Source organism: Dendropsophus ebraccatus, chromosome 4 (genome assembly GCF_027789765.1).
Source record: "Dendropsophus ebraccatus isolate aDenEbr1 chromosome 4, aDenEbr1.pat, whole genome shotgun sequence".
In the NCBI taxonomy this organism is placed as follows: Eukaryota; Metazoa; Chordata; class Amphibia; order Anura; family Hylidae; genus Dendropsophus; species Dendropsophus ebraccatus.
Genome location: NC_091457.1, coordinates 49503079 through 49522438, shown reverse-complemented (window position 1 = coordinate 49522438; position 19360 = coordinate 49503079). Strand labels below are relative to the sequence as shown.

At 43.5% G+C, this 19360-nt stretch overlaps 1 protein-coding gene across 1 annotated transcript in view; it reads right to left on the bottom strand.

Annotated features, from left to right (window-relative positions):
- Positions 1–18806: 18806 nt before the first annotated feature.
- The window catches only part of METTL15 (methyltransferase 15, mitochondrial 12S rRNA N4-cytidine), a 189088-nt gene continuing 188534 nt past the window's right edge, over positions 18807–19360 (bottom strand). The window contains exon 6 of the mRNA XM_069965775.1: positions 18807–19282. Within this exon, the coding sequence (XP_069821876.1) occupies positions 18849–19282 (434 nt within the window). The 3' untranslated portion in view covers positions 18807–18848. The remainder of the gene's footprint in view (positions 19283–19360) is intronic.

Sequence of the window (19360 nt, the reverse complement as noted above, 5' to 3'; positions counted from 1 at the left end):
GATTGTGGGTACAGAGTCGCTGTAATTATATTATGACACTTCCTTTTCTGTAAAGATTGCTTTCCAGAAAAAAAGCAACAAAACTCCCATAAATAGTGGCATAGCACGCTAAAGAAAATAAATATACAAGAGAGCAAAAAATAGCATTATCGCAAGAAAAAATTATTTAATTCAGTAAAATTAGAACAAAAATCAAGAAACCACAAAAAGCGGTTACTCAAAAACAAAGACTTGCAACAAAAAATAGAAAAAAGGTAGAACCAGAACTTTACACTCAGTAAGAGATAAGAGGCTCACATGACATGCATTTTTTACATTGCTTTCACTATATAAGCATAAGCAAAATATAAGTGGATAACCAAAATGGCTAAGTAACAAAAGAACCAAATCAAACCTTTTGGATAAGACAATAAATAAGATAGAAGATAAGATAGAAGTAAAAGAAGGTAACAGAATAGAAAGTCTGAAGCCCGAGACTGTCAGTAAGGTTCTGGTCCTACCTTTTTTAAATTTTTTGTTGCAGGTCTTTGTTTTTGTGTTATTTACTTTTTGTGGTGTCTTGGTTTTTGTTCAAATTTTTCTAAATAAAATTAATTTTCATCCCGATAAAGTTTTTTTTTTTTTTTATCTATTTGGTATATTTACGATTGCTTTTTAGCACTGCCCTCACTATCATCACAGACTGCATAACAATGGAAGGTGACCCGACAATAGGAGATGGGACACATATTGGAACACATATTGTTCTTGGTGCAGGTCACAGAGCATGCCTAGCAAGCTTATTAAATCAATGTATTTGCAAAAATATTAAACTTAAAGTAAATGTATCATCAGGTACATTCGCTTTAGGTGTTGCACACAAATAGAACGGTGCCGGCATGGGGAAGCCAGTGCCGCAGCCCTTTTTTTTTTTTTTTTTTTAACCGCAGCTCAATTCCTGCGTACGGCACTGGTCTATTACCAAGCACAGGCCCATACTGAAGCACTGGAGGCGGCCTGGGAGGAAAACCCTGCCCCTCTATGACGCGGGCTCTATTGATTAAAAACTAAAAAAAAAAAAAGGCCGCAGTACCAGCTTCCCACGCTGGCACCATTCTATTTATGTGCAACACCTGATGGTACATTGACTTTAACAAGCCCTACAAGTATAACTATGTTAGTTGAGATGGGAATATTAACCTCTTAAGGACGGATCCAATTTTCATTTTTGCGTTTTCGTTTTTTCCTCCTTGTGTTTAAAAGGCCATAGCACTTGCATTTTTTCACCTGGATACCCACACAAGCCCTTATTTTTTGCGTCACTAATTGTACTTTGCAACAGCGAAACCAGAAAAAAATTATATGCGCGGTGAAATTGAAAAATAAACGCAATTCTTTTTCTTTGTTTTTTGTTTTTGTTTTTACGCTGTTTACCCTATGGAAAAACTGACATGTTATACATGTTCCAAAAAAACATTCCCTAAATTGCTCTATTCCCATGCTTATTAATCTTTGGTCTATGGGGCTGATTGAGGTGTCATTTTTTGCGCCATGATGTGTTCTTTCTATCGGTACCTTGATTGCGTATATGCGACTTTTGATCGCTTTTCATGACAATGTTTCTGGATTTTATGTGACCAAAAATGCACAATTTTTGCACTTTGGCGGGTATTTGCGCTTACGCCGTTTACTGTGCGAGGTCAGGAATGTGATAAATTAATAGTTTGAGGGATTACGCATGCGACGATACCCAACATGTTTATTTATTTTTATTAATAATATGGGAAAAGAGGGGTGATTCAAACTTTTATTAGGGGAGGGTTTTTTTTATTAATGGAAACACTTTTTTTCTTTCACTTTCACTTTAATTTAAAGTCCCCTTCTAATACTTCTAATACAGCTACACTAGCTACTTCTAATACAGCTACACTGATCTCCCATAGAGATCAGTGTAGCTGTATAACACAGCACGATCCATGAGATCAGTGCTCTATTGCTTTGGCCTGCTGCAGGCCAATACAATAGAATACTGAGCCAGGATCAGCGTCATTGCGTCGCTGAGGCCCGGCCCGGTAAAATGAAGGGATCCCACCTCCGCCACTAGATCCCAGGAATGGGCTGCATTGAACACTGTTAGATGCAGTTGTCATGTTTGAAGCAGCAATCGGACCGCTCCAGCTAATAGCCGCGTGCTGCAGATAGCAGTTGGGATTTCGGCAATTGAGAGCAAGGTCGCGGCATGGCCCCGCTCTGATATCCTCTTACGGACATATGCCGTATGTCCTTAACCCCTTACTGACCGCCGTGATGCCTTTTCAAGCCGGCCACTAATGGGCTTTATTCCAATGTGTACGCCTTTTGTAGAGGACAGCTGAATCCCCCCCCCCCCGGAGCAGAGGATTCTCCGCTGCAGGTAATTTAACCCATTAAATGCCGCTGTCAAAGCATGACAGCGGCATTTAACGGTCCCGGTGGGTCCCAGTCGGCGCCGCAGGTCCACTTACGCGATTGGGTCCACTTACGCCGTCTGGTGTCCCGATGTCTCTATGGTGATCCGGGGTCCTAATGAAGGTCCCCGGGGTCACCATGGAGATGCCTCATGCTGACAGGGGCGGCTGTGGCTATTGCCTGTCAGCATGATGCCTAATACAATACACTGCAGTACATTAGGTACAGCAGTGTATTGTATGAGTGATCAAAGTATTTACACTAGTGTACAGTAATGTACAGTACACTAGTGTAAAAGTAAAAGAAAAGTAAAAAAAAGTGCACCAAACAGCCCCCCTAATAATAAAAATGCATTACATTCCCTATACCCAATAAAACATTACATAAAACAGATCAAAAACACAAATCCTATACATATTTGGTATTGCCACGTCCATAACGACCCAATCTATAAAACTATATCAATAATTAAATGACACCAATAAATATACTGTGTATCCAATCCAGTATCTACAAAAGTCACTCACAAATGAGATTTTGCAAATAATACAATTTTATTAATTTCCATCACAAAAGCAACAATTAAAATACAAGACCTTGGAGGTGGGAGACCCCACTACTGGGACTATCGTGACTGTATATAAATCCAAAGTGCATGTGCATATGATAAACAAAGTAACAAGCCCCATTCAGCATCAGTGCATATTATAAATAAAGTGCCAGTGCTCTATTGCCTTGATAGGCTGAACGGGGAAAAATAACAACATATAATATTGCACATGTCACCAAGTTACCCCAAACGTAAATTGTCCCAGTCCGCTGGCCTCCCACCTCACTCCAACGTCGTTTCGCACCGCTTCTTCAGGGAGAGAATATATCAATAATTATACCGCACGACACACACTGTAAAAAAAAATAAAAAAACAGGACCACAATAGCTGTATTTTATCAATCTGCTTTAGAAAATACGTCATAAAAGAGATCAAAAAGTCATATACATATAAAACTTGGTATCAATAAAAACTACAGATCTTTCCACAAAAAATAACCAGCTCTGTCACACAAAAGATAAGAACGCTATGGATCTTGCAATGTGGTGACAGTTTTTGTGGGTTTTTGCTAGGAAGATAGTTTATATTGCGCCAAAGTGGTAATAGTTAAAAAAAAACCTATACAAATGTGGTATCACCGTAACCGTAGTGACTCAGAGAATACATGTATTATGTTATTGGTGACCGCCGATACATATTTTAACGGCGATCACTAATGGGACCTATTCTGCTGCCATCAGCTCTTTATGGCGATGGTGCAGAATAGTGCAGCAGCGCCGGTAAGGCCCACAGCCCCCTCCTCTCAGCTATCGGAGGTAGCTGAGGGGTTGGGCAGAGTGTGGGGTCAGTTCCGGCCAGTCCCCTCACCGGCGCTCGCCGTTATTAACAGTATAACGGCAGCCACCGGTAATGGGCATTGCCAGCGCAGCTGAACGCTTTCATCTCTTCTCTCCGTGAATCCACGGTAAGAGGAGATGAAAACATGTCCCACCCTGTCCCCAGAATTAACCCTAGTGACCTGGTCACTGACCCTCCCCTCCCTGGGCAGCCATCTGATCCAAGATGGCCGCCACCATCACTGTGAACAGACTCTAAACATGATCAAAGCCCCATTCTCTTCACCACCGGAGGTGGCGGAGAGCATGGGGCAATGTTCGGGGACCACCCGGTGTGGTCCCAGTACAAGCGATCAGCAGTATATACCGCTAATCGCTTGTTCCAAATGGTGCCGGCACTTTTTTACCCCTGTCACCAAAGTCAAGTGCCCCGGATTACCTGTAACCACTCCAGATTACCTGTGACTACCCCAGATTATCCGTAACTACCCCAGTTTACCCGTCACCACCCCAGATTGCCCCTCACCACCCCAGATTACCCGTCACCAACCCCAGATTGCCTGTAACCACCCCAGATTGCCCGTAATCTCCCCAGACTGCCCGTAACCACCCCAGATTGCCTGTAACCACTCCAGATTGCCTGTAACCACCCCAGATTGCCTATAACCACCCCAGATTGCCCATCACTATTCCAGATTGCCTGTAACCACCCCAGATTGCTCGCAACCACACTAAATTTCCAGTCACCTCCCCAGATTGCAGGTCACCTCCCCAGATTGCTGGTCACCTCCCCAGATTGCCCGTCACCTCCCCAGATTGCCCGTCACCTCCCCAGATTGCCCGTCACCTCCCCAGATTGCCCGTCACCTCCCCAGATTGTCCGTCACCTCCCCAGATTGCCCGTCACCTCCTCAGATTGCCAGTCACCTCCCCAGATTGTTCGTCACCTCCCCAGATTGCCTGTCAACCTCCCCAGATTGCCTGTCAACCTCCCCAGATTGCCCGTCACCTCCCTAGATTGCCCGTCACCACCCCAGATTGCCGGTCGCCACCCTAGATTGCCCTTTGCAATCCCAGATAGCCAGTGAACATCAGCAGATTGCCCGTAACCACCCCATATAGCCAATAAACACCCACAGATTGCCCGTAATCACCCCAAATTGCCCATAACCACCCCAGATTGCCCATAACCACCCCAGATTGGCACAGACTGCTATTAACCACCCAAGATTGCCCATGACCACACCAGATTGCCTGTCGCCACCTCAGATGGCCAGTAAACACTCCGAGATTGTCCATTACCACCCCAGATAGCCAGTAAATACCCACATATTGCCTGTAACACAAAAGTGCTGGATGAAGGTGGTGCTGTGGATATCGCCTATCTGGACTTCAGCAAAGCTTTTGATACAGTTCCCCATAAAGAGCTGATAGAGAAGTTGGAGAAAATTGGACTTAATCCCTGGATAGTTCAGTGGATTTGTGGTTGGCTGAAGGATAGATATCAGAGGGTTTTTGTTAATGGTGTATATTCCGAGCAGAGACTGGTTACAAGTGGTGTGCCACAAGGGTCTGTTCTGGGTCCTATTTTTTTAATATGTTTGTAAGTGATATAGGAGAAGGGTTGGTAGGTAAAATTTGTCTGTTTGCTGACAACACAAAAGTGTGCAATAGGGGTGATATTCCTGGAGGTGTCAGTAATATGGAAAACGTTTTAGCTTTGCTAGATAAGTGGTCCAAACAGTGGAAATTGAAGTTCAACGTTTCCAAATGTAAAATAATGCACTTGGGGAGGAGGAATCCTCTATCCGAGTATCACATCGGCAGTACTGTGTTGGAAAAGACTTCAGAAGAGAAGGATTTAGGGGTAGTGATATCTGACAGCCTTAAAATGAGTCACCAGTTCAACCAGGCGGTGGGGAAAGCAAATCGTATGCTGGGGTGTATAGCTAGAGGTATAACCAGTAGGAAGAGGGAGATTGTGATCCCGCTGTATAGAGCTCTGGTGAGGCCACATCTGGAATACTGTGTCCAGTTCTGGAGACCTCATCTAAAAAAGGACATTGATAAAATTGAACGGGTCCAAAGACGGGCTACAAAAATGGTGGAGGGTGTGAGGCATAAACCATAACAGGAAAGACTTAAAGATTTGAATCTGTATAGTCTGGAGGAAAGAAGGGAAAGGGGGGACATGATTGAAACCTTTAAGTATGTTAAAGGACTAAATAAGGTTCAGGAGGGAAGTGTTTTTAGTAAAAAAAACTGAGCTCAAGAACAAGAGGACACAGTGAGAGGTTAGTTGGGGGAAAGATCAGAAGCAATGTGAGAAAATATTATTTTACTGAAAGAGTAGTAGATACCTGGAACAAACTTCCAGCAGAGGTGGTTGGTAAATCTACAACAACAGAATTTAAACACGCCTGGGATAGACATATATCTATCCTAAGATAATAAGAAAGAAAATACTAAAAGGGCAGACTAGATGGACCCAGTGGTCTTTTTCTGCCGACAATCTTCTATGTTTCCATGTAACGAAAATGACACTCCTTCTCTTCTGAGCCCGGCTGTGTGCGCCCATACAGTGGTTTATGCCAACAAATGGGGTACCATTGTACTCAGGAGAATCTCCGTTACAAATGTTTGGGTGCTTTTTCTCCCCTGTTCCTTGTGAAATTGAGAAATTTAAAACTAAACAAACATGTTATTAGAAAAATCCAATTTTTTTTTCATTTTTACGGTCTAGTTTTGAATACTTTCCTCTAATTCTTGGGGGTAAAAATGCTCACCACACCCCAAGATGAATTTTTTAAGGAGTGCACTTTCCAAAATGGGATGACTTTTAGGGGGGGGGTTCTATCCTGCAGACATTACAGGGGCACTGCAAACGCACCTGGCGCTCAGAAACTTCTGCAAAAAAATGTGCACTGAAAATGCTAATTGGCGCTCACTTCCTTCTGAGCCCTGCTCTGTGCCCATACACTGGTTTATGCCCACATATGTGGTACCATTCTACTCAGGAGAACCTGGTTACATATATTGGAATGCGTTTTCTCCCCTGTTCTTCGTGAAATTGAGAAATTTCAAACTAAACAAACATATTATTGGAAAAATTCTATTTTTCATTTTTAATGTCTTATTTTGAATACTTTCCTCTAATACCTGTGTGGTCAAAATGGTCACCACACCCCAAGATGAATTCTTTGAGGGGTTTACTTTCCAAAATGGGGTGACTTTTGGGGAGGTTCTATTCTGCAGACACTACAGGGGCACTGCAAACGCACCTGGTGCTCAGAAACTTCTTCAGCAAAATCTAAACTGGAAATGCTAATAGGGGCTCCTTCCCTTCTGAGCCCGGCTGTGTGCCCATACAGTGATTTATGCCAACATATGGGGTACCGTTCTACTCAGGAGAACCTGCCTTACAAAATTTGTGGTGCATTTTCTCTCTTGTTTATTATGAATAATATATTTAACAAATATATTATTGGAAAATTTCTATTTTCCATTTTTTTCCAGCCTAATGGTGAATATTTTCCTCCAGCCCCTGTAGGGTCAAAATGCTCATTATACCCCTAAATTAATTCTTTAAGGTGTCTAGTTTCCAAAATGGGGTCACTTATGGGGATTTCCAGTATACAAGCCTCCTAAATGAACTTAAAAAAAGAACTGGTCCCTAAAAAAAAAAAAAAATCAGTTTTGGAAATTTCATGAAAATTTGATAATTTGCTGATACATTTCTAAGCCCCGTAACACCCTAAAAAAGTAAAATATGTTTACGAAATGAAGCCAGAATAAAGAGGACATATTGATAATGTAACTAAATTATGTGATACGACTTTCTTTTTTTAGAAACAAAGAATTTCAAGGTCCATAAAGTGCAAATTTTTCTAATTTTTCATGATATTTTGATGTTTTTCACAAAAAACACACAAGACAGTGACCAAATTTTGCCGCTAACATAAAGTACCATATGTGATGAAAAAAAAAACAATCTCAGAATCGCTAGCATACGTTAAAGCATCACTGAGCTATAAGCGCATAAATTGAGACAGGTAACATTTTGAAAAATGAGCCTGGTCATTAAGGCCCAAATAGGCTTGGTCCCTAAGGGGTTAAGAGGTTAAGGAGCGACTGTCACAGTCTTACGGGCCGAGAGAAAGGCGTGTAAATTTGCTCTTCGGCAGAAGCAAGAAATACTTAACATACAGGCAGGGCCGTTTCTAGGGCCGGGCCACCGCACAGGGCGCCAACAGCTAGGGGGCGTCCGGCGGCCCCCGACAGCGCCCGGCCCCCCGCACTCACTAAATCAGCAGGGCCTCCTGCACCACATCACCCGCCGCTATCGTGCGCCCCCTGGGAGGGGGGGGCGGGGGGTGGTGGTGCTGGTGCAGGGGTGCGATGGGTCCGCTGAGGTGAGCTTCCGGCACAGACCGCCTCTGTCAGACAAGCCGGAAGCTCACAGCTGCAGCCCGAACCTCTCTCCTGCTCGATGACGTCATTTGTGCCGGGACCGCGGGGCTGCAGCTGTGAGCTTCCAGGTTGTCTGACAGAGGCTGTCTGTGCCGGAAGCAGCTCACCCCCGCCTTGTAACAGCATCAGAGAGGCGACCCGGGCCACCCCCCCCTCCCCCTGCCCCCAGACTGCTCCCTATACTCCCCCTGCCACCTTAGCTTGCCCCCCCGCTTGTCACCCCAGCTGCCCCCATCTTCTCCCCCTGCCACCTTAGCTGCCCCCTCCTGCATGTCACCCCAGCTGCCCCCATCTTCTCCCCCTGCCACCTTAGCTGCCCCCCCGCCTGTCACCCCAGCTGCCCCCATCTTCTCCCCCTGCCACCTTATCTGCCCCCTCCTGCATGTCACCCCAGCTGCCCCCATCTTCTCCCCCTGCCACCTTAGCTGCCCCCTCCTGCATGTCACCCCAGCTGCCCCCATCTTCTCCCCCTGCATGTCACCCCAGCTGCCCCCATCTTCCCCCCTGCCACCCCAGCTGCCCCCCTGCCTTCCCAGCTGCCCCCACTACCAACTTAGCTGCTCCCTCTGCCCATCTGCTCTCCCTGCCGCTCCCTCTCCCCTCCCTGCCCTCTGGCTGCTCCCCTTGCTCCCCCACAGCTTCTCCCCCTCTCACCGTAGCTGCGCGCCCTGTCCCTGTCACCCCAGCTTCTCGCCCTGTCACCCCAGCTGCGTGCCCTGTACCTGTCACCCCAGGTTCTCGCCCTGTCACCCCAGCTGCGCACCCTGTCCCTGTCACTCCAGATTCTCGCCCTCCCCCTGTCACCCCAGCTGGGCACCCTGTCCCTGTCACCCCAGCTGCGCGCCCTGTCCCTGTCACCCCAGCTTCTTGCCCTGTCACCCCAGGTTCTCGCCCTGTTACCCCAGCTGCGCACCCTGTCCCTGTCACTCCAGCTTCTCGCCCTCCCCCTGTCACCCCAGCTGCGCACCCTGTCCCTGTCACCCCAGCTATGCACCCTGTCCCTGTCACTCCAGCTTCTCGCCCTCCCCCTGTCACCCCAGCTGCTCCCCCTGTCCCTGCCCCCTAGCTGCTCCCCCTCCCCCAGTCACCTCAGCTGCTTCCCCTGCCCCCCTAGATTCTCCCCTTGTCCCTACCCCCAGCTGCTCCCCCTTTCCCTGAATCCATAGCTTCTCCCCCTCCTGCTGTCACCCCAGCTGCTCCCCTGTCCCCTGTCCCCCTAGCTGCACCCCCAGTCACCCCCAGCTGCCCCTCTGCAAATGAGTTGTGGTCGGAGAAGTCTTCTTGATGGCTGCGCCAGATGGAGAGGAAAGCAAAGAGTGAGTGAGAAGACGTCACCTGTGAGTCTTTAGTAACTGCACTGTAATCACTTCTATAGTGTGCAGAGCCTGTGTACCATTGGTGTCTAAATGGGTCAGTGTATTGTTTGCGGTAGTGTACTGACACAGCCCCGGGTCACTACAGTACACTAGCGCAAACTTTTAAACTAGGACCCAACTACAACAGCTGCCGGCACTACAACTACCAGCATATCCTGAGGGCTGTAGACTGTCAGTACATGCTGGGAGTTGTAATGCCTGCAGCTGTTGTAGTTGGGTCCTGAGTGCATTATACACTGGAGGCTTTGTGGCATATAAGAATACATAGATCTGTGGGGGCTCAGTGCTGGGAAGTGACCCCAGAATATCACTAATAGGGGATAGAACAAAAACATCTCCGCCTATATCTTATTAGTGATGTTCTGGGGTCACTTCCCTGCACTGAGCCCCCACAGATCTATGTATTCTGATCTCCCACAAAGTATCCAGTGTATAATGCACCTAGGATCCATCTACAACAGCTGCAGGCACTCCCAGCATATGCTGACAGTCTGCAGCCCTCAGGATATGCTGGGAGTTGTAGTACAGTGTAGACAGATTTATTGCTCTACCTTCAGGGCTGATGGTTGTCACCCACCGATTGCAGCTACCGGGAGCCTCTTTACACAGAGATTTGTTAAAGGGTTGTCCGCTAAGAAACTACAACTACCAGCATACCCTGAGAGCTGTATAAATGTAGGGTGTTCTCAGAGTTTTAGTTCGACTGAAAACGCATGGGATTTGTCACAGATACAGATGTCTCAGCATGCAAGGTGCCTAGGGCAGCATGAACTCTAAATACAGGCCTGCTCTAGACCAGCCAGGTTTCTCAATCTGCGCCACCCAGGTTGAGCGGGTACGGCAGGAGGCATCAGGGACCAAAAGGAGAGGACCTTAATTTAAAAAAATCAAGCCAGGGCTGAGCAGTTAGAGCACTGTCGGCTCCTGACACACGGAACAGACAGTGCAGTGTGTACACACTGCTTCTTCCTAGGGACCCGAATCTTGATAAAAGCCCCCGTTCCTTTCCCTTAATAAAAAGCGATCAAAAAGTCGCATATGCGCAATCAAGGTACCGAGAGAAAGTACATGTCATGGCGCAAAAAATGACACTTCACACTACCCCATAGACCCAAGAATAAAAGCGTTATAAGTGTGTGAATGGAGCGATTTTAAGGAACATATATTTGTTAACAATGCTTTGAATTTTTTACAGGCCATCAGATACAATAAAAGTTATACATGTTACATATCGTTGTAATTGAAACGACTTGAGGAACATGTATAACAAGTCAGTTTTACCATAGGGTGAACGGCGTAAATGCAAAACTCCGCGAAATCAAAACAAATTCCTTTTTTTTTTTCAATTTGACAGCACAAAATTCTTTTCCCGGTTTCGTAGCATATTTTATGGAAAAATAATGCCTGTCATTGCAAATTACAATTGGTTTTGCTAAAAATAAGGGCTCATATAGGTCTCTAGGTGAAAAAATGCAAGTGCTATGGCCTTTTTAACATAAAGTGGAAAAAGCAAAAGTGCAAAAACGAAAATTGGCTTTGACCTTAAGGGGTTAAGCTAATTCAATCCTTTTCCTGATTAAAAAAAAATCAGACAAGAAAATCTTATCTGTTTAGTCAACTTTAGTAGAATTCTATTCAAGATTATGGTAAAGTCTGATTTGGAAAGACTAATAGCCAATTAAAAATAAAATCTATATCTTGACAAAGGAACTTTAAATGTCAGTATTATTTGATAACACTCCACATAGGAAATCCCCCTAAACATCATTCAGAAGACAAGGAAATAAACGTCTCTCTAAAAACCATTGGTTTCTATCTGGAAGGTTTTTTTAAGCCTTGTAATATTCCACAGCTCATAAAGTTTTCCGACAGGCAAGGTAATTGCTGCCTCATCAACACAAGAGAAGGAAAGCCCTAAAGGCGCTTTCGTTAGGGATGTTTTTTTGCAGTCATGCACTAGAATAGCTGTACATTATCCTATCTGTTCCAGTTGTTAACTTCAATACTTGCTATATTGTCGTTATCGTGAAAATTAATTTGTAAGGCTTTTACTTTTCAATTTCACTTTGTGACTAATGCACATCAATGTAAAACGAATCTCCATGCTAAACGGCAGTGAAATGACCCCCCTGAAGCTAGAAGGAGTCTGGAATCACAAGCGTGGCACATTTTAGCTGCTGACATACTGTTCTGTCTCATGGACAATTTGTCAATTAATTTACCGCTTAACAGAATTAAACATGGACAGTGTTATGCCTGGCTTTCAAAGTGAACAAACAAGGATGTTTCATGTTCATTCTATGGTAGAGAACCGGCAACTTAACAGTTAAAATGTCCTTTTTACCCGCATGAAGCTGTCTTGAATAGGGCCAAACATCTTTTATCATATCTGAAGCCTAAGTGAGGTTAAGTGTTCTGTGAATCACGTAAAGCGGGGATGTCATACTCATTTTCATTGAGGGCCACATCGGCCTAATGGTTGCTTTTAGAGGGACGTTTGCAATTGTGAGAGTGTATAAATGTAACTAAGCTTTTAAATCGGTTGTACGGTATTGCAGCTTTACTTTATTGAGGTGAATGGAGCAGTCCTGTAATACTACAACAAACCTATGGACAGTGGTGGCACTATATTTAGAAGAAACCAGCCATGTTTTATCTATCGTGTCTTGCATTGAACTTGCCTTTAGCTGCTATTTTCTGTTGTGTAGTGGCCACTGATTAGAAGATATCCTGTGGATTGTGACTTGTGGAGTGCCTATATTTTCATTACTGGGTGTAAGACAACCTGTAGACAGTATAAAAATCTATATTTTCTACCATTTTGGGCAACTTCGCTTTGCTCCTAATATATAGGGATTTTTTTTTTTATTTGATTGACTATCTGCACTTCTCTCCATATAGTCACGTGGGCCAGAAGTTTTAAAATTAGGTGTGAATTTCAGACTCTCAGAAAAGGGAGGGGGAATAGCAAGAGAATAAAAACAGCACTGGATGCTACAAAAGGATATGGGGTGGGGGGAAGAAACCTACTGGCCCCCAAGTAGTGGGTGATATAGCAATTCGGCTCCTTTCACTTCAATTAAACCGAGCTGCAAAACCCCACCCAATCTGAGGGCAAGAGTTGTGCTGTTTTAAAGGGTTTATCCAGAGTTAGAATATTTTTTATATATTGCTGTTATATAGTAAACAAAGCAGAGCCCATGCTTGCCTCTCCACAGTCCCCCGATGCCGCACCCCCCCCCCCCTACCAATTGCAGCCACCTTAAGGCCACAGCCAGTGATTGGCTGAGCAGGCAGTCACTCCCGAGATGAGTTCATCTCAGAAGTAGAGGAGACTGAAGGACTTAGGAGATATGTTGGAGGACACTAGGGGAGTGTGGAGAGGCAGTAATAAGCTTTTTCTGTTTTCTATATAACAGCAGCAATATATTAAAAATTATCTAATGCCGGGTAGCCCCTTTAAAGCGACTCTGTACCCACAATCTGCCCCCCAAACCACTTGTACCTTTGGATAGCTGCTTTTAATCCAAGATCTGTCCTGGGGTCCGTTCGGCAGGGGATGCAGTTATTGTCATAAAAAAACTTTTAATCTTGCAGCGCTGTGTCTAATGGCCAGGGCCTCTCCGTCCTTCCTCCCCACCCTCCTCATCATTAGGAATGATCCAGGAACATTTACTGCTGTTTGACCTTTGCACAGGTGTATTAACGATCCAGCCCATGTTCATTATACACACAGGTGGGGATTAGGAAGCAATCTGCCTGGAGCATTCCTAATGATGAGGAGGGTGGGGAGGAAGGACGGAGAGGTGGTGCCAGCCTAATGCATATACAAATTTAAGCCCCGGCCATTAGACACAGCGCTGCAAGATTAAAAGTTGTTTTTATGACAATAACTGCCTCACCTGCAGAACAGACCCCAGGACAGATGGAATAAAAGCAGCTATCCGAAGGTACAAGTGGTTTTGGGGGGACAGATTGTGGGTACAGAGTCGCTTTAAGAGTAAAGATATGGGTTCTGTTTGTTTATTAAACTGATATTTCAATGTGGCATCATCATAATAAGAAGTATACCTAGAAAAAAATGAGCTCAGTATCTACATAAAATAAGATATATTGATATACTAGAGATATATAAAGTATATAAAATATTTAGAAGTAATTTTTGGCAAACTTTATCTTTCACTATAACAAAAAGAATGCAACTTTATCAAGATAGGCTGAAATGTTTTATTAGATTATATTTTCTTGGATATCACTGCTGAAATAATAGTATATATTTTAATAAGTAAATATTAGACTCTCTAGTCTGTCTAGAGCAAGCTGTCAACACTCGTTGCTGCCTGTCACTGCCTAAACCACACACAGACATACAGTACAAACATTGCAGTCAGATGGTGTAAAATGTCCATTGGAATGGATTTACAGAATCGGGATTATGTATATTACATAGACTTGTATAAAACTACTAAGTGTTTAGATTTTAACATGAGATGTCAAGATGTCGCTTTGGAATTAAAGATCAACCGCAGGAAAAAATAAACTCAAAACAAAACCTTTTAAATATCAGAATGTTGGAGCTTTTCCTACATTCTCAGTTACAAAGCAATAGTGTTTATCCATATACTGTACTGTGTAAGGATGGCTGCCAAATCTGGCAAGATAAAAAAAATTACATATTACTGAAATTGTATCAAAAACAGTAGCAGCGTCTAGAACGGTCTAGAACTTGATATTTGGGATTGTTTGATTGACCGCTAATGTGAGGGCCTGGTCTTTTTATTAGTAGAGTCAACAGTACTAGACACCCCTTTGACCATATCACATCACAGGTTAGTTCTTGGTTTTAACAAATTTTGTTAAAAATCATATAAATGTAATGTTAACCCAGAAAAACCAGAATTACTAACGGTAATGATGTTTCCGTAAGCCCATGACAGCACCCCTGGAGAGGACCTCCCACCACAGGACAGGAAACCTGTGAAGATAAAAGTCTCACATTCCTCTCCACACCTCAGTTCTACAAAAGTACTCCAGCGGAGAAAAATAAATAGGCATAATAACATAACAAAAAAAAGGGGGAGGGTATACCGGAGGGGTGCTGTCATGGGCTTACGGAAACATCATTAACGTAAGTAATTCTGGTTTTACCCAGTCGCCCTATGACAGCACCCCTGGAGGAATAAACTAGAAACTAAATTAGAGAGGGACCACAGCAGACAAAACTTTCCTACCAAATGAAAGATCAGACAGAGGATTTAGCTGAAGTCTAGAGTGACGTAAGAAAGTGAATGTGGTGAAGACCAAGTTGCCGCTCTACAGATTTGGTCTAGAAAGCATCTGCTTTTTCTGCCCATGATGTTGCCATAGCTCTAGTGGAGTGAGCTGAGAAATATGACGGGGATCCCTGTTTTGTGATGTGTAAGCGAGTGTTATGGCTTGTCTAATCCAGTGACTAATAGTAGGTCTAGAGGCTAACTTCCCTTTGTTAACTCCAAAAAACTGAATCAACAAATTCTCTGAACATCTGAATTCTTTAGTGACCTCAAGATATCTGGAAAGACATCTTCTAACATCCAGATTATGGAAGATCCTTTCCTTTTCATTATTTGGATTATTACAGAAGGTAGGAAGGATGATTCCTTGATTTTTGTGAAATTCTGATACTACCTTAGGGAGAAAAGATGGCAAGGTTCTCATAACGACTCTGTCCTCCAAGATTTGTGTATGAGGAGGAAAGGCCTGACAAGGCCTGAATCTCACTTACACTTCTGGCTGTAGTGACAGACTTTATCCCAGGATGGGACCCTTCAGAGGCCTCCTATCTGCCGGACAGGACACCTGAACTGAGGTATAGAGAGGAGTGTCAGACTTTTATCTTCACAGGTTTCCTGTCCTGCGGTGGGAGGTCCTCTCCAGGGGTGCTGTCATAGGGTCACTGGGTAAAATATAGCAAACTTTCACATTTTCACAGATCCTTTCTGTTGTGAGATACAAACTTCAATGAAACTTCAATAACATTTCAACTACAAGAATTAAATAGGAATCTGTATTCTGTAATTCAGGTTCCAAACTGCAGACACTGTTAGGACAAGGAGACACATGGTACCTTTCATATATCCAGCTGTTCTTTCTTGGTGTAAAAAATGCTTTCTATTCTCTAGAGGCTTTTTCAAGCTCCTGATCTTCATCAGACTACAAAGCTTTCTCCCTCCCTTCCCAAGGAGGTTTGGGTATAGGAGGGAGGGGTAAGGAGGTGTTACAGCCTACAACCTGGTGCACTTCAGGAGCTCAGGAAAGCCTCTTTGACTCATCATACTATAGAATAAAAGCATATTTTGCGATCTGGAAGCACAGACTGATATATAAAAGGTAACATATCTTCATGTTCTAATAGCCCTCTAATAGTGTCAGTGGGTAGGAAGTTTAATTACAGCATATGTGCTCGCATAGCCCTGATGGTAGGCATGGAACCAGATAGGCTATGGCTATGGAGGCTGGTGGGGAAGGGAGGGAGGTAAGGCCAGTGCACAGCTGCAAGCTCTGCACCCTCCCCTCTCTTCCCAGCCAATGTTACAAGCCTCTAGCAGCAGCAGTGGACAGAATAGAGGGGGCAGAGCTAGGGATTTCAGCTTATGGGATCATTATGATCCCATAAGCTGAAGTCCAAAAACAATCTAGGCATTGATGCATCAATGACCCATGGTCGTGAAATGGTTAAATAATGTTTTCATGTTAAACATATTTTAAACATTTTTGGTGACATTTTTTATTTTCTATTTTTCTATCTGTATTATAAAATGTTGCAGTTTTTATTCTGACCACTGGGGTTAAATCTAAGTGGAGACTTCCAGTTGAGATTTTTTAACAGAAGTAAATTACAAATCTATATAACTTTATGACATCAGTTGATTTGAAAGAAAAAAATATTTTCCCTTGATAACCCCTTTAGGATGGGTGTTTTATGGCCTACAATAATATGGCCAGTTGCAACCAGACAGCTGTTATAGTTTACTGAAATGAATTAAACATTTTTGGTTTCCATCACTTTGCAAACATATCATTTGTATAGTTGTTTAGGTAAAACAACCAACTAAGGTTGCAAGCAGCTGGCACAGAATAAAAACCTAAGACAGACATGTTTAGGGTAGAGATTGCAAGTGGAAAAAATTTTACGACTGTCAAAACCATTCTGTGAATATTGCCACTTTGAACAGTAGCAACATAAATAGAATAATTTTTTGCCATGAGTTTGTTTAGAAATAGAGTCGCGTTGCGGCTGAGAAGAATACTTTGTTTACAGGAAAGTAGTTTGTGTAGCCAGCAACTTGGTAGAAAAAGTCTTATTTTTTTCCCTTCTTTTTACAACAATATGTTTCCTGAGCTATCAAATGTGACATTCATCAAAATACAGCCTCCCATTGTACAAAAGGAAATACATTTTCCTTGAAAAATGGAATGCAAATTTTCTATATAATATAAATGTGTTTGCTTTTATGTTGGCAAGACTCCAATATTGAAATATTTTGACATTTAGTTTTTTTTCTTAAGCAGTCACTTATGATTAAGACTTCATATATTATTGTCTTTCACTGAGCTTACTTAGTCTATACACGACAAATGACATAATTTTTCAACTATTTCAACAATCTCAATGGCTACATAATTTTTAGGTATAATATCCGAGTATTCATCAAATCAAAGGCTCAGAGAAGGCAGTAAGGAAAATATTTGTGCATATTTATGCCGTGGTGATAACGTCTACTATAACTATTACTACATTATTTTATATTACATTTATATTAAATTTTCCTTACAAAATATCAGTGACACTATTTATGTTTAGCAATGAGCGGACTTGCCGAACCTTGGATGCAGCCCTAGCGCAGAATTTGAGAATTTTCTTAGTATTTCAAAGGTATCATTTTAATCAGGTATAAATATAAGCAGGTATTAACCCAGGTTTTCTTTGTATGGGATATACAAAGCACACCTCAAAAGATGATCTGTTGGTGGGCCATGAGGACTGGTATTGAGAAGCACTGGTCTAAATAAACTAATAGCTGACCACGGATATTGCTGTTGCAAGCAGAGCCTATGAAGCTTAAAGGGGGATCAGAGGGAAAATCTGCAGCCAAACAAGCATTCAATAACTATTTAGCATGTGTGGGTTTTTTAATTTTTTTTGTGTGTGGTCTATTTCTTCTATGGCAAGAATAGACTGGTCTATTGAACATACATTGTACATACATTACATGTACCCTACATGTACATACATGGCTCCTATTGCACCACGCAACCATCTCACCCTTGTGTACCATGCCACTGTCTCCTCCACGTATACTGTCATCCTCTAATCTGTTGCAGAATTACAACTCCCATTATGAACTGCCAATAGAACATGATAAGGGTTGTAGTTCTGCAAAACTCAGGCAAAACTACAACTCCCTCCAGGAACTGCCAGCGGGTCATGGTGGGGATTGTAGTTCTAGAGGGGACTCACCTCTCCTGCTTCCTGCTCTGGCTGTCCAGGGGAGATAATAGCTGAGTGATCATCACTGCTGAGGTCTGCGTGGAAGGCGGGGGGGTTGGAGGATCGCTGCTGCTGGGTGGGGGAGTGGGCTGGGAGGATCACTGTTGCTATGGATGGTGGCTGCTCTTAGAGGGGGGCTAAGGTATGGGGTGGGGCACAGATGATCACCGTTGCTGAGCCCTGGTCTTGGATGTAGGCCCACCACTCCGCTTCTTGGGGGGGGGGGGGGTGGGGCAGGATGGAGGAACACTGCGCCGCTACCTGGGGGGTTGGTGGTGTTGGTTTAGGATGGAGGATAGCACAGCACCGATGCTTGGGGGGATGTGGGGAAAGGACGTTGGAGCACAGTGCCGTGCTGCTTGGGGAGGGTGTTGTGGCAGGACGGAGGAGCGCCGTGCTGCTTGGGCAGGGTGTTGGGGCAAGAAGGAGGAGCACAGCGCCCCTTGGGGGGGGGTTGGGGCAGGATGGATGAGCCTACTGCTGTGGTGCTGTTAGTTTTTAACAAGGATTGCCAATCCTGGTTAGCACAACACTATGCAGCGATGTCTAAACTTCACTGCATAGTGTCTGATCCCAAAACAGTAAAGTGGAGTAAAATAGAGTTTAAAAATCATTTTAATACAGGTTATGAAAAAAAACATAATAAATACAATTGATATTATAGTTTTATGGCAGCTCTAAGTTTTGCAGATCTTCCTCGTGGATTTTCAAGAACATCCTGTTGCTCAGGTGTCAGAACCTTTCGTTGTAGAATTTTCCATACCAGGTTAGGCTGAGGATTTGTGAACTGCTCATCATCTCCTAGTTCCACAAAATCCCTATGTCCTCGCCAAATCCTATGCCTAGCACCTAGATTTGGTTTTTCATCCATGGGTATCCCACACAGAAATCTCTTAACTATCCGGTCTTCTAAAGAATGAAATGAAATGGCAACAAGTCTTCCTCCTGGTCTTAAAAACTTCTGAGCTGCCTGTAGTCCTGCGTACAGTTCATTTAGTTCATCATTAACAAATATACGAAGAGCTTGAAAAGTCTTGGTTGCTACATGTGCTGGACGCTGAAGAAGATCTTTGCGATTATAAAGACAAACACCTGGAAAAAGAAAAAATATCAAAGGCTTAGAATCTCTTATAAACTAAAAACAGCCTATTTTATTGATTTCACAGCTAA